General features: G+C 34.5%; 1 protein-coding gene across 8 annotated transcripts in view; it reads right to left on the bottom strand.

Annotated features, from left to right (window-relative positions):
• Nucleotides 1–15426, bottom strand: part of DIAPH3 (diaphanous related formin 3) — a 208424-nt gene that overhangs the window by 157236 nt on the left and 35762 nt on the right. For all 8 annotated transcript variants that reach the window (XM_085576840.1, XM_031504802.3, XM_077781371.2 and 5 more), the window contains 8 exons: nucleotides 9515–9625; nucleotides 8956–9074; nucleotides 8115–8231; nucleotides 6794–6912; nucleotides 6611–6675; nucleotides 5914–6018; nucleotides 3349–3681; nucleotides 2228–2342 (listed from right to left, as the gene is read on the bottom strand). In XM_085576840.1, coding sequence (XP_085432966.1) covers nucleotides 2228–2342; nucleotides 3349–3681; nucleotides 5914–6018; nucleotides 6611–6675; nucleotides 6794–6912; nucleotides 8115–8231; nucleotides 8956–9074; nucleotides 9515–9625 — 1084 coding nt within the window. The remainder of the gene's footprint in view (nucleotides 1–2227; nucleotides 2343–3348; nucleotides 3682–5913; nucleotides 6019–6610; nucleotides 6676–6793; nucleotides 6913–8114; nucleotides 8232–8955; nucleotides 9075–9514; nucleotides 9626–15426) is intronic.

Here is a 15426-nt window from a genome sequence, read left to right as displayed (position 1 = left end):
TATGATTTTACTTAATGATAATAAAATTCACTTAAAGCGTCATTGAACATTCTCCACTTCCTCTACTTAGATACCTCTTCTTATGTAAAGATTTTAATGAAAAGAGTGCATAAGCAGACCCTTCAGCAGAGTGGAAACCAGCTCATTCTTTGCATGCCATAATTTGGCTACAGAATCATTTTCAATTTCTCTTCTTTCTGGTTTAAGACACAAAGCTTTAGAAAGAGTTAAGGACTGTTCCCAATTTGAGTGCAGTGAATAGCTTGCTGATTTCTGCCTTAAAGAGCCTGGTGTTAAATCTCCTTAAGACTGTGAAGTAAAGTGTATGTCTCTAATTTCTTTGGTAAGTTTTGTTATAATCAGTAAATTAAGTATAAGCTACAGAAGTATCCCCTCTCACCATGGTCATGAGTACAAAAGTAGTTGCTTTGCTGTTCTCTGTACTGGAGTTCATGCTGTCAACGAGGGACCTTGACAGCTAGTCCTGCCTACTAACACACTTAAGCTTTCATTTAAAGTTCTCTAAACAACTCACTTGAACAAAGATGAAATTTAGTTCCATGTTGCCCTTTAAACATCTACTTGCTGTTCTAAATAAAACCTTTATTGTCTCCACTTCCTTTGAAAAATTAAGATGATGGCACACTTATATCACCCATGTGGGATGAGAGAGATTTCAAAATTTAAAACTAAAATGATTAAGCAGTAAGCCTCATCTGTAAAAAAGAAATAAATTTGTCTCTGGAGATCACAGTCTTTAAATTGCTACACACACACACATACGTTTGGTATAAAAGTGTACTTCACTGACTTTCCAAATGTAGATCCAGTAACTCTCTTCTATTGGGTTTTGTCAAAACAATGTATTCAGTCCATTCAGTTAAATATTGAGGGATGTTAATCTTGTTAACTCTAATGTTCTTGCTGTCTGTGGAGACTCACAATCCTCTTCTGAGGCATTAAAATGCTTGGCCTGAACATCATCTTGTCTCCCAAATTTTACTGTTTAATTACACATAGGAAAATATTTTCTCCAGTGGCTTTTAAAACTTCCAACCTATTAATTCAGTGAATATTCTTGGGAATTCTCCTAACATTATAAAGGCACCATAATTAGCTTCTAGACTTATTTTAATAGATTCAAGCAAACATGTCTATGGTGAGGTTTTCTTGCCTTTGTATCTTTGTACAACAGTCCTAATATTATTAGATATCAGGAGCAACAAGCTATAATACTTAAATCAGTAGAAACACTTCTAAGGCATAAAAATCATGCTTTGACAAGAGTGGAATAAAGTTCTTGGTAATGGTAAAAAAAATATTGGATAATACACACCAAAGCATACCCCCAAAAAAGGAGAAATTTGAGAATGCCATGTCATTCTATTAATAAAAATATAAAAATGGAATTTTTAAGACAAAGTAAAAACACAGTAGCTCCTGTTCAATTTGCAAAGAAATCACAACCCTTTGGCTGCTCTAAAGTAGTACATTCTCTGATACCAGAAAAGGAGGGAGAAAAAAATGTTATATATGGGACATTTTATATATGGGACATAATTTTATTTATGGGAATTTTATATATGGGACAGAATAACCTAAACTACTACTACTACTACTACTACTACTACTACTACTACTACTCCTGTGACTTACTGCCACAGAAAGGAGAAAAGTTTTAAAGCCAGGAATACTTTCAAATATATTTTTGCTTCACGGTGCCTTAAAAGCTAAAGAAGCTAAGCAAATATCAAAGGAGATCTATGCTCCTACAGGTTTATCAGGAAGTAAAAAAAAAAATCACTGAAAGACTATCATCCATCATGGATCCAATGCACTTCAACTATTATATAAATTCTGAGGGTAAACACATCATCTTCTGGGCTCCAGATTAGATTTCAGTAATTGCTGAAGGTGCTCTGATAAAATTTTATAAATATTTTTTTAAATGTGATAAATAAAATCTGTATTATCCAGAAGAACTTTTTGGAGTTTTTTTCTCTGAGGTTTTACTACAGGTCACACAATTTTTGCCATGCTTACGTAAAATAGTTCAATATTACCGCTTTAAGCAGTCTAGGATTTTCAGACATTTTTCTTCATACATCCCACTTAAAAACAAGAATATCAATGTTATATTCTGAGGGTTTTTCCACATATTTATTTAAGTCTCAAGAATGTTAAAGGTATCTCCAAAAACTGAAAATTAAATCCATCAGCTACTTACCCCTTTTTTGACAACAAAACGTAAGTTCCAATTTGCAAAGCATGTCAGCATTCTCATACTTGTCTTCTTCTGCCTTAACCCAAAAACAGGATTCTGTCATCTCCTGAGGCCTGATCTACAAGCAAGAGACAAAAGAAAATTTTATTAATTATTTTGATACTATGCAGAAACTGTGCTCTGTAAAGTCTAAAGCATATTAAATATTTAATATGCATATAAAATTAAATATTAAATATTTGTGAACTTTTAATACACAACTCATCTTTACAGTTGTCAATATATTTCTCATTAAAAATAATAACACTTAAAATAAGCGGGTTTGGAAAAATATTATTCTAACAATGCAGACAATACACTCTGTTATACACAATATAAAAGGGGCAAATTAGCTTTGGTCTAAATTTAAAAGTTGGGCAAACATCAAATAATCTCTGAAGACAGTTGCTTTAACTAGATACTAAGTACCTTACTTTTCAGAATGTAGCTTGGATTACTTTAGTAATTGTGAAAATCTCTTTACTGACTTATTTTTGGTCTAAATAATTATAGTCTCCAAACTCAGTAGACCGGCATATTTAATCTTATCAAAATTTTGACAAGATTAAAACCAAAACCAACCAAACTCCAAATTCAGTCTGTATTTTATCAGCCATTAAATTTATGCAAGTAGATTTATGTAAGTACACTGAAGTACTAGACAAACGAGAGACCTGCACTCCTCCTTTCCAGTCTACGCTAGATATATTCAAGACTTGTTTGGAAATGGTATAGCTATCAGTATAGTTCAGTGACTGATCCAACATAAGGAGTCTGCTGAAAAATGAGCCATAATAGGACTCAGGAAGCATAAGAAGCATCCTGCTATCAAGGTTATTTTATTCGAGACCAGAACTGACTTTTTCAGGCATCTCATAAAGTCAACAGATACTTCCCCAGATGATTCATAGCTTAATGGAACACAGTTTTCAAAAAAAATGAAAAGTTAAAGAGAGAAATTATTCTTACCTTACATAATTTTAACTAATGTATAAATTGCTTATCTAGTCTTACTTCTGACAATCTATTTTCCCCAAGTTCAATGTCAGATTTTACATCAAGTATTTGTCATTAATCAATACTACCTTAGACCAGTTGAGTCTTTTCATGGTAACCTCAGGTTTGAATTCTTTTTTAGGCTTCATTCCAAATGGCAAAGCACAGGAAGGCGGGGACCACTGTATTCCAGGCAGGCCTGGTAGAGGCGGTGGTGGAGGAGCACCACCAAAACCCAGAGGAGCTCCCAAGCTATTCAGAAGTGGTGGAGGAGGGGGAGGTGGTGGTGGTGGAATTGCTCTGTTAGAAGGCAGCGGTGGAGGAGGAGGGGGTGGAAATTGATGTGGTCCTGCTCCTTCCAGTGGAACAACAGATGCATCTCCATGAGTTGATGGCAGAAAACCAGGTGGCACAGAGCCATACTGATAAGGAAAATATTCTTATTCAGTTTCACAGTTTTACCAACAAAATGCTGCAAAAATCATAGTCTATAGATTAAATCCAGAAAGCCAGTTGAAAGTCAACACCATTTGTCTTGTATAGAACAGTCAAATAAGGATGATAACGAGCCCAATGTGCTTTTGATTTCATGATCGGAAGTGTCAATATCTGAAGCGGACATTCAGACCTGGGGGGTGCACACCAAAAATGACAAACTGAAATGGTGTTTCCTGCTTTTTGTATTTCACTGACCATGAGCTACAAAGGGTATGATAGGTATCCTGAGATCTTATCTAGGCTACCATGGTTTAACTCAAATTTTAAAAAAAAAGTAACATCCTAGTCTCTGTTGTTTTCATCTACAGATGACAGAGAAACATTCCAAGTACATAACAGTAAAATCTGAAGAGATAAATAATTCTACTGAAAAACAGATATCTTCCAATGTAGGAGCATTCTCATTCTACAGAATTGAAAACATGAAGCAATAAAGAAAAAATATTCTTCAAAAAAGTTAAGCTTCCTTACATACTAGCTTCTTCTTCCATATAGAAATGACATCTATAATGTATCAAAATAAGATTAGGACTTCAGCAACTCTAATAAAGTTACTACTACTATTTTAAAAGCTTCTATCATAGGCCTGCAAACATAAATGAGCAAGTATCTGACAAAAACAACAAAAAAATAAATGAGAACTATCTATCTACTGGTTATAGCACTAATTACCTCTTCAACTAACTATGAGCTGAAACTGATAATTTTAGAAAATTAAAGGAAATACAATATGCAAAATATTTAAAATTTCTAAAAGGAAATAGCTGAATATCAATAAATACAAAAGCATGCACAACAGCATGATAATGTTTTGAATTTCTGAGCATAAGCATTGTTTACACTGACAAATAGACACTGAACAGTTAGGCCCCAGAAATGAAAGAAATACATCAACACATACCAGTTGCAAGAATTGAGTAAAGGAATGAGACCAGGGCAAAAAGTAGTATTAGAGGTATATGTCAATATGCTAAGTAGTAACTGATGCCATATGGAAGCCAAAGTTTAAAAGTATTAAGTTGCAGTAATCAATTAACTGACACTTACAAAACTTTTCATGTATTCTATTAACAACAGTGGTATAATTCATGATATGAAAATTAGTGAGCAGAATCATATGTTAGGCTCTCTGCCTGCATGTAAAAAAAAAATTTCATGCAGTGAATAACAGTAAAAACGGGAGGAAACCAATGTCACTTAAAAAAATATTTAAATATGACTTCAAGATACACACAAAAAGGGACTTTCTTAATGATGTGCCAGTCTTACTATATTTGTTTTTTTAGAATGCAACAATTTCTTGCTTCTGTTAAATGTTTGACTTTGACATTAACAATTTTGACCACAAACATGAATTAGAATGACATTTCTAAGTAGACCAAAGCAGAGCTAAATTAATTTTCCTCACTAAGAAAATTAAAACAAATAAATATTTTTAAAAAATCCTCAGAAGCATTAAAATAAACCCCTAAAAAGTATGTATTTCTGATGCTTTATGCTTTAGCCATTTTTAGACTGTTCTTCTTATTCCCGCAAAAAAAAACCACAGGAAAAATCACTTGGTCACACAGTCTCCTTACATAGATTTAAGAGTTGAAGGAGTTACAAGTAACTCAAGTATTACTCTCAAAAAATCTGCACTATTCCTCTCCATCACATTTTCAAATATCTATTTACGCTCGAAAATTGAAAAATTATCAGGAAATGTTCTTATCCAGCCATAGGTTATTTCTTTCACTGCTGGATATCCATGGTAAGGCCCCAGTATAGCAAACTGCATAATAAGTAATTTCCTGTGCAGGGATAAAGATCACAATGATGAATGCTAATCCAAAAGTATAAGACTTATTACCCTATGTGGTTAATTACTTAGGAAATCTATGACTCTTAAAGCAAAACCCAAATGAAATCTAAGAAACTAGTTTAATTAACTGAGCTCAGGCATAAAAGGATCATCTGGGAACTCGCAGCTAATTAATGTCACATTACAATTATTTATATACAACAGAAATAAAGGAAACTAACATTCAATAATAATGGATAACAAAGATTCTTTGAAAAAAACTCTAAACCATACTGTCAGAGTCTGAAGAAGATGCAAAAGGAAGCCCCTTTCAAAAATATTATTTCATACATTAATTTATACTGTCTTTTACCTGTGATTTAAAAGCTTGTAATTCTGTTTCAAGTTCATTGATTCTGTCCTCTTTTTTTTGCAGCAGGGCCTGGGTCTCCTGATGAACTACAAAATCTTTTTCAAACTAAGAAAAGAGAAAAAAATGAAAATTATTGGTACCAGTCAGTTCTGCATAGTTTCTTTAAATTCCAACTTTTCCTTTTGTGGTTGTTAAAATTCATGTGATTACAATACCAAGGACACATGTCTGCTATTCCAACTTCCATGTGTCTGCTGAGTGGAAGAATCATCTGAATCACTACTACAGATCTTTACAAAATGGCATAAAGACTTAATGTATATTAAGTTAGTATTACACAAGTAGCTTAAAAGCCATGAAGTACAGTAATACAGACTATAGATATGAAGGAGTCTGTTTTTATTCTCCCGCTGTTTATTTTGATAGGGAAACTGATAACCGTTAAAATAAAATATTCAGTTGCTTTTTGGAAGAGTTGTACATGAAAACTTAAATAGTAGAAAGATTCTCAATTAAGGTTAACTACTTTACACCACTTGGCTTCATCACCTACAAGGAACATCCAAATTCCCACTTTGACACAGAACTAATAGTAAGTTGAAGTTAAGAACTAAACCATAGTTCAGTTATGTCATTCGTTAATCTATTAAGTAATCCAATGTCCATCTTATGATCTCATGATGTAAAAATTACTTACTTTTCTGGAAAGTTCAGAAGCCCTCTCTTCACATTCTTCTAATCTTGCTTTATCTACACAAACATCTTGAAAAAATCAACAAGCACAATTACACATACACAGGGAATAAAAGATTCTTAATCAACTATTCAGTTTCATATAAGGAAGTATGATGCTCTAATCATTTCCAAACATAGTACTTACCTAGTAAGTGGCTGAAATTTATATCTAATCTCTTACGATACGTGAAATCTGGGTCTGTTCCACTTCGATGTAACACTATCTGTGACACACACTCTTCAATTAATTTGAAATACTGTGGACTAAAGACAGAGATGAGCTATTTTACAGATATTTATTAATCAATCTATACTTAAAATCTTGTCTTTCAACAAAGTAAAGTCAAAAGCTTTGGGCTGATTTGTTTCCATAGAAAGGTAAAAGTTTCAAAGGAGAATTAGATTTGGCAGTTCATTACACAAAAAGAGTTTACAAAATGCCTGAAAAAAACAGTGGCCCTGAAGATAAATAATTCTTGCATTATAAAATCTACATCTCCCTCCCTATGGAAATATGGGAAGGAAAGACCACCTCCTGCTTCCTCTCAGTAAAGAAAATGCTCTTCCTTCAGCTTGATTCCACTAGTTTTGTGACTTTTGTAGGTACAAGTGCGTTGCAGCCCTGCTTCAGTACAAGGAATGAAAAACACCTTGTTCTAAAATGCCAGGGGGTATGACAGCTGGGTCACTTGCCCAGAACGTGCAAGCTGTGAATTCAAACCTTTTCAGGTGGAAAACATCTAGCACAGATGCACCCATAGCAGGCAAGTACCCTTAACCTTTAAATGTACATCTGTGCTAGACCTTGCCTGAAATGCAAGGTTATGCAGAACGTGGTGCAGAAAACAGATGGCCCCTGTTCAGTTCAACCTCGTTCCTCCAGTGTTTCCTCAAAGACAACACAAGAATTTTGGAAGGAAAGTATTTGTCAGCTTGAAACACCAAAGTTTTATCAACTATTTCCCTGTAATTTATCTGATGAATTTTCCAGGAGACACAAACATGTCTACACTGACCTATAAAGTATACTGAAAATACTCAATTCCATCCCAAAAGTTACTCAAAATTAGACATCTGTTCGGATTTCTGTATAAAGTGCATTTCTTTGCATACTTGGTTTTTCTTTTGACTCAAATACACCACAAAATTATAATGCTACTACCGTGATTTATAACTGATTAAGACATATCTCCCGATCACTTATACTTGCAATCAATAAGGCCAAGCTCTTATCAAAAATAGTTTTCTATGTTTATAAAATAAAATTATACACTAAGCAGAAGATACTAAAACATATAGATGGCATTATTGATTCCAGGCTGATTCTTTTAAACACAAGTTCACAAATTACAATCCACACAGAAAGTCTAAAACCTATCATTTAATTTATGGAAGAAATATTCTATTAATGACTGAATAATAAAAGAAGAATCCATAATTAACATTTAACACAGCATTAAACATACCGGATAAAATAATCATTTCTTATCAGCAAAAGATGTTGGAGAATAGAAAGAAAATATCCTTCAGCACTAGTGTCCTTAACTGTATTCCACACCATGTTGTAAACATCATTTATTTCAGTGAAAGTGTTAAGGAAAATAATAACAACGAATCAAAAAATTTCAGTCAAATGTTTACTGATAACTTCTTTAAACAGAAATTATAGCAGAAAAATATCCATTATATGCTTTTTTTTGTTCATGTTTGTCCTTCTGATATCATGGAATCATTTCTGTTGGAATAGACCTCTAAGAAGATGATCAAGTCCAACTATTAGCCAAGCACTGCCAAGTCCACCATTCAGCCATGCCACTACATACCTCATCTAGAAATCTTTTTAAGTACCTCCAGGGATGGGGACTCCACCACTTCCCTGGGCAGCCTATTCCAGTGCTTGACAACCCTTTCTCTGAGAAATTATTCCTATTATCCAAACTAAACCTCATACAGCACACCTTGAGACCCTTTCAGTCACTCATTACTTGGGAGAAGTGACTGACTCCCACCTCACTATAACCTCCTTTCAGGCAGTCATTGAAAGCTACAAGGCCCTCCTGAGCATCCTTCTTCAGAAGAACCCCAGCTCTCTCAGCTGCTCCTCATAGGACTTGTGCTCCAGACCCTTCTCTGGACATGCTCCAGCTCCTCCATGGCCTTCTTGTGGGTGAGGGGCCCAAAACTGAGCACAGAATTCAAGGTGCAGCCTCACCAGTACCCAGTGCAGGGCGATGAGCAGTGTCCTGCTCCTGCTGGCCACACTATTTCTGACACACACAAAGATCATAGCAGCTCTCAAAAGGATATTCTAGTTCAGATCTAATATCTTCTAAACGATGAGAGAATTCAATCATGTCTTCTTCTTTATGCTCATTGAACACTTTCAGCTGAATATCTAGTGCTTCATTCTTTATACATTGTAGTTGCTGCAAAGAAGAAACAGTACAAAGCCTTGAAAAATTAGCATTTCCATATGTAAATAAATGTATCTTTTTAATAAATTCCATAAATCTGTATTCCTTAAAAGTTTAAATTTACAAGAACACATGAGTTAAGTTAATTATACAAAAGTTAAATGTAACTTCAGGCTAGCTTAAAATTTTTGCACAACAGTGTGTCACATGTTCTTAAGCGAAGTCATAAAATGCTACAGAATCAGAATAAAATCAGACTAAACCTCAGAGAGCACATTTCACCTTTTCATTTTTATTTTAAGGCTGATTCTCATACCTGACTGCTCTTTCCCAAATTTAATAAAATGCCTCTGAGAATAATTTATTTGAACTTGTTCTCCTACTCCCACTCTCAGGCTCAAATAATTAAAAAATTTAGATAGTAATGCAAAGAGAGAAGACAAGATGCTTACTGGCAATATCTCCTTCAATCCACTGCGCATAAATTCATTTCTGATGTGAAGCCTAAAATCCAAGTCATCAGGAGATGTAACGAGCGCATTGATGAGCTGCATGCAAGCTACCTGTAACAGAGTAAAAAATAAACGATCTTATTTCTTAGATTTCAATATGCATCGCAATCAAAAAGATACAACAAATTAATAATTAGGCATTACATAATTTCTAATTATGAAACTACTATCATCTTATAAATAAGCTAGTTAAATTCCTGATCAGCCATGTGAGCTATAAATATCAAACTCTAGTTCACAAATTTCCATAAAAATAAATATTTTGTCACTCCACTGAATTTTGTCATTTTATACAAATATCAAGTTCCTTTAGCCAATGAACTTTAGCAGATAAAGCATAATAATGGACATATAAAAATCATTGCAAATATACATTTATTCATACATATATATAAGAATTTATTGACAGAATACAATCTGTGTACAGTGAAACATATCTATTTTTTAAAGGCTGAGTAAATTAAACTAATCTTGACAAACAGAATGGGGTTTTTTTCCACTTGTTTTTGAAATAGTCATTCTTTAAGCATACTGAGCATTATAGACTACTTCATGGGAATCACTCCTTCAACTCAAAAGAAAGAATCAGGCCAACTGCTGAGCAGATCCTCTTCTGAAAAATCAGAAGAGACTCATCTTGAAAACCCATAGCCAGGAGCACCAGGAAATCACTGTCCAGATTCACAAGCTTTTGGAATGATGGCAACTTACTGTTTACCTCTCATACTGATTAAAAGAGCAATTATATCCTTTTTTTGCCCTCTTTATTTGTTTGTATGTTTTGCTTCAATTTACAAAAAATATGTTATTCAAGTAATTCCAGCATTTTACAGGCTTTTTAAAAGCACCGACCATTAGAATTCTATTTGGACCTATGTCAATAATTAAAGCAATCTGGTTCAAATACTTTGCTGTAAAGCCTAAAAGAGCCTTTGCTGTATAGTCTAAAAAAATTATGATGCATTATGCCTTAGGTGACACTGGAAAGATGCTATCCCAGTCATCTTCAAAGTATGCGTAATTCCAGTGCTGAATTTACATATGGTCACAAGAACAACTATGTAAAAAGATGTACAAGCTACTTTGATACAGATTGTGAGAAACAATAGTACCTTTTAGGTTTCCAGAAGGAACATGCTAAGATTACATAATAGCACAGACCACAGCTATTATCTCGCCTTTATCCTACTGCAAAGTATGTAAGCATGAGAGTAGCTTTATATATTATTTCAGCTGAGCTGTTATGGAAGTGAGTGGCAATTAGCATAATTTAGGCCTGTTTGACTGCAGTATTAGTCTATGTAGATGAACTTACTAGCTAACACTCTAGAAGAGAACAGCTTAATTATGAGAACAGAGATGTAACAAATGTAAAAAATCTGTTAATGTGAACCTGCTGAGAAAATCAAGCAGACTGTGAGCTACAACAGGTTTTTAGAGACCAAGGGTTGGAATGACCCCAATTAAGCATGAGGTATTTGCCACCCAAACCCATAAAGGATGGTATTTGGAGTCACTTGAAAAGAGAACCTCAAGGGCCCCACAATTCTGCACTAGGAGTTGGGACCATCTTTTCAGCTTCTGGAGATGTCTGAAAGGACAAGAATGCTCAAGGAAGGATGCAATGGTTGGAACCACTGTCCTAACCCATCCAATACCTCTCCTGGATAAAAGCTGTCACAACGGCATTTATTCTTAGAATACTCTGTCATACCATGTACCTTGCATCAACAGTTACTTGAAAACAGTAATAGAAGGAAGGAAAGAACAAGCTTTGCTCCTTCTTCTTACTTGAAGAAAGAGCTGAAATTAACTTCTATTCCCTCAGAACTTCTATGAAATTCAGTACATGCAAATATCTACATTTGAATAATAAAACTATTGTTTGTATTTTATTGACATAAATAAGGAAAATCATACTCAATTAAATATAAAAAATCACAGAATGTCCTGAGTGGGAAGGGATTCAAAAGGATCAAGTCCGACTCCCAGCCCTGCACAGGGAAGTCCCAAGAATCACACCTTGTGCCTGAGAGCATTGTCCAAATGCTTCTTGAACTCAGACAGGCTTAGTGCTGTGACCACTTCCATGGGAAGCTGTTCCAGTGCCCAACCACCCTTTGGGTGAAAAATTGATACCAAATCCTAACATCTAACTTAAATATTCCCTGACACAGCTTCAGGCTGTTCCCTTGCGTCTTGTAAGTGGTCACCAGAGAAGAGATCAGTGTCTACCCCTCCTCTTCCCCTCACGAGGAAGTTGCAGATTGCAATGAGAACGCCCCTTAGTCTCTTCTTCTCTAGGCTGAACAGACCAAACAACCTCAACTACTCCTCACACAGCTTCCCCCCAAGGACCTTCACCATCCTCATTGCCCTCCATTGGACACATTCTGGACTGTTGTTTTATGTTATGTCCTTCTTGTATTGCATACAACTGCATCCAAGACTCAAAAGTATTATTTAAATCAACTGCATAAGTGTTCTGATAGACTTGTGTAACTTACTCCAGTGTTAGACAATAATCAAGTTAGAACACCTAAACAAAATAATACACCATCAGTAGAGGGTAAGAAGAATCAAAACTAACCAATCAAACATGAAAACATATTAAGAGAGACTAAGAACTTTGAAGGATAATTTGCAAAAAGCATCTATGATTAACATGTCCAATTCCTCAAAGATAACAAAAGAAGGAAAACAACAATAGAATCTTAGGGTCAGTAACAGAACATGGTGTAAAGAAGTGTCCAAAGAAAACAAAGCAACACAAACAGCAACTTCACTTTGCATTCACTTTATCATACTGGTGTATGAAAGGATATCACAAAGTAGAACAAAGACAAAACAGTTCAAAAATGGCAGAAGAACTCAGAGAAACAAGCCAACATGAGAAGTAACAAAAGAGCATTCACTCTTCAAACATTCAAAGCCTTAAAAAAATTGAGGACAAAATAACTGTACTTGCTATTACATCCAAGTTTATACTGAAATTTATCTTGACACTGAAGAAAATGACGATGGTAGAAATTATATTTACATTTAAAAGGTCATTTCCAGGAAGATCTGGACAACTACAGATGGGCAAGTTTGACTTTTTCTATAGTAGAAATATATTTTGTATAGTTGAGAACAAAATTAATGAGTGATACAAAAAATGTAATATGAATAGACAGTATAAATAAATGGCTTTGCAAAGCAAAGTCCTATTTCATGAATCAATGAAAGGTGTTTGAAAGGCCCAAGGAGCAGGCAAGAATGCTCCAACATAAGTCTGGACTTCAAAAATTTAAACAAGTTTGCAAAATATCAAAACAATTCAGAAAAATGTAGGAAACAGCATGCTAAGTAGCCAAATCAAAAATCCTACTAGTAATAAATAATATTGAGTTTGATGTTTAAAAGTTTGGTTTTGGCTCAAAAATTATGTTGTAATAAATTCTGTTGAAGTAATATTTCCTAATGGTTTCCCCCCTGCCTCACTGTAAGTCTGCTGTTCTATGTTTTGTTAGCAAAGTATTTAACAGACTTGGCAAGGCAATGAAAGCCTGTTCCTGTCCTTTCACCATATTCCTTACAGTGAGGGCAATTAGATCATCACCTGATGAGTAAAAATAAACACCCTCACGTATCAAAGAGGAACATACTTATGGTGTGTCTTCTTTCAGAAAGGTATTGGCATTACATTAGTGGCACTCAGCTTTAAAAGAACTCAGTTAAATAGAAATATAGCTAATAACAACACAACATTGACTGTTTTGCCTTAAATAAAGTATGTTTCCAGGAGAAAGATCTTCCCAATTTGGGGCTTCTTTGAAGTTATAAATAAAAAACAAGCCTTGGTTATTCTTCTCTTCTTCTAAAGCTGCTAAACAGATAACAATTTGAGCCTTTAACTGTCACAGTGGATTTTTCATCTTTGCAGTGCCTGTCAGAACAATTCTTATGATACTTCTCCTCCCTGAAATGTGTTATTGCCCTCATTTTATACAATTTGCTTCTGTATGTATGTCTACAGTATTTTAGAAACTTAGGGGAAAATAGGACTTTGTTAACTTATCAATTATTTTCTTCAAATTCAAACAAAACTTCTGTATTACTCTTCAAGCCTGTTTCTGCACAAGTACTTTTTCCTGAGAGTTACTCTAATATGTTTGTTACTGCCAAAGCATCACTCTACACTAGGTAACAAAGAAGGGTGCTAACCCCAGCAAAGGAAACTACAACAACAAAAAGATAAATACAAATAATATAATTCTCAAAAGCCAACACTACAATACCAAAAATTTTGAAACCAGCTAAGGTGCTCAGTCCACTTTTGAAAAGTAGACTGAATAAAATCTTCCAGAAATGGACTCAACAGCAACCAACAGAGATGAGAGGTTCTGCTGCACAACCAAGCACTTCTGAACACAGAAAAAGCTCCTTGTATTGAATGTTTGTCTGTAGTCCTCTACAGTCTTGTTCAGGACATGTGGCCTTGTAGCCCACTTATTTTTGCTAATAACAGGCTATGGGTTTTGTATGAAGCTAACATCAATCACATCCTTCCAGATCTCTCAAGCTTCATTGAGACTTGGCTTGCCTGTCTGGAGCTCAGTTTTGACTTACTTAGTTGCAACAGGATTTGTCTACTAACAAAATCACTATCACCCCATCAGTTGCACATTTTTCTTATCCTTGTACAAGTCTCTGGAATAAAGTTTACCATTACAACATTTCTGTAACTAGTGGATATAATATGACTGCAAATGAAATGCAGCATAGAAATGTATAGTTATGGGATGAGGCGGAGAATTGTTAGCACTACTGAGAGCAATTTTATTAGACCACTAAGACATCACTCAGACTAAAAATTAAATCCTTGGCTTTGAATACCAAGTGTATTTTTTAGGCTCACAAACTGCACAAGTTACAATGTCACAACAGAAGAATTTGAACATCACAAGTGGTTTAAAATGCAAGCAACCAAACCAGTTAAATTTACTGCAATAAAACCTTACTGAATATAGTGTCTTATTATCTGAGTATGGACTTTATTCTTAAAGCTTTTTGTTTTGGTATGGTCCACTTTATGAGTATTTGTCTTCCCCTTCAGCAGCCAAGACAAAAATTTTTACTTCCCCTAATTCTGATCTTATTTAGTTGAAACAAGTTATACCATCTCCAGTTCTTCTCTCTGGAGTACAAAATCTTTCATTCAATTGCACTTTCTGTATTCAATTAGTTGTGCCATTCAAAACCAGTAATTCAGTGCACTGACAGCTGCCACCAACACCTGCTGTCCTGTTAACATCAGTGAGGCATTTCAATGATTGTAGACTTCACTACCATAGAGTCAGTACCAAAGTACAGTACTACAAGGTTACATTTATATTTCAACTTCATGTTTGATTATACACAATTTGGAATCTTTGTCATTGTTATGACAGCAGTTTAAAACACAGTATGTTTTCTTGCAAAACACTATGTGAATGGACTGTTAAGCAAGGAAACAGCATTTATCACAGATTATTTAAACTACCAGTGAATAGTCAATCAGAGAAAAAGTACTAGTATGAAAATCCTGATCAAGAGCAAACTATAGTTTTATCTTTGAGACAGCAAGGCAATTTCAATGAAAGGATATCTACAGATGTTATTGTATCCAAAAAAAAGATTATTTTAATTTCCCAAATCAACACAGTACATATGCATGTGTTACTCAAACAGAGCCATGATACAACTATGAAAAGCAAGAAATTGATCAGTAAGAGGTACTGCTATTCTAGTATTTCTTCTCAAATTTGATGAAGTGGGAATTAAATTGCAGTTCAGAACTAGAACATACTTTAGCCTTCCTGAAACAAAGA

Source organism: Lonchura striata, chromosome 1 (genome assembly GCF_050655825.1).
Source record: "Lonchura striata isolate lonStrDom1 chromosome 1, ASM5065582v1, whole genome shotgun sequence".
Taxonomy (NCBI): domain Eukaryota; kingdom Metazoa; phylum Chordata; class Aves; order Passeriformes; family Estrildidae; genus Lonchura; species Lonchura striata.
The sequence above is the reverse complement of the archived record's forward strand: the minus strand, read 5'-3'. Positions and strand labels throughout refer to the sequence as shown.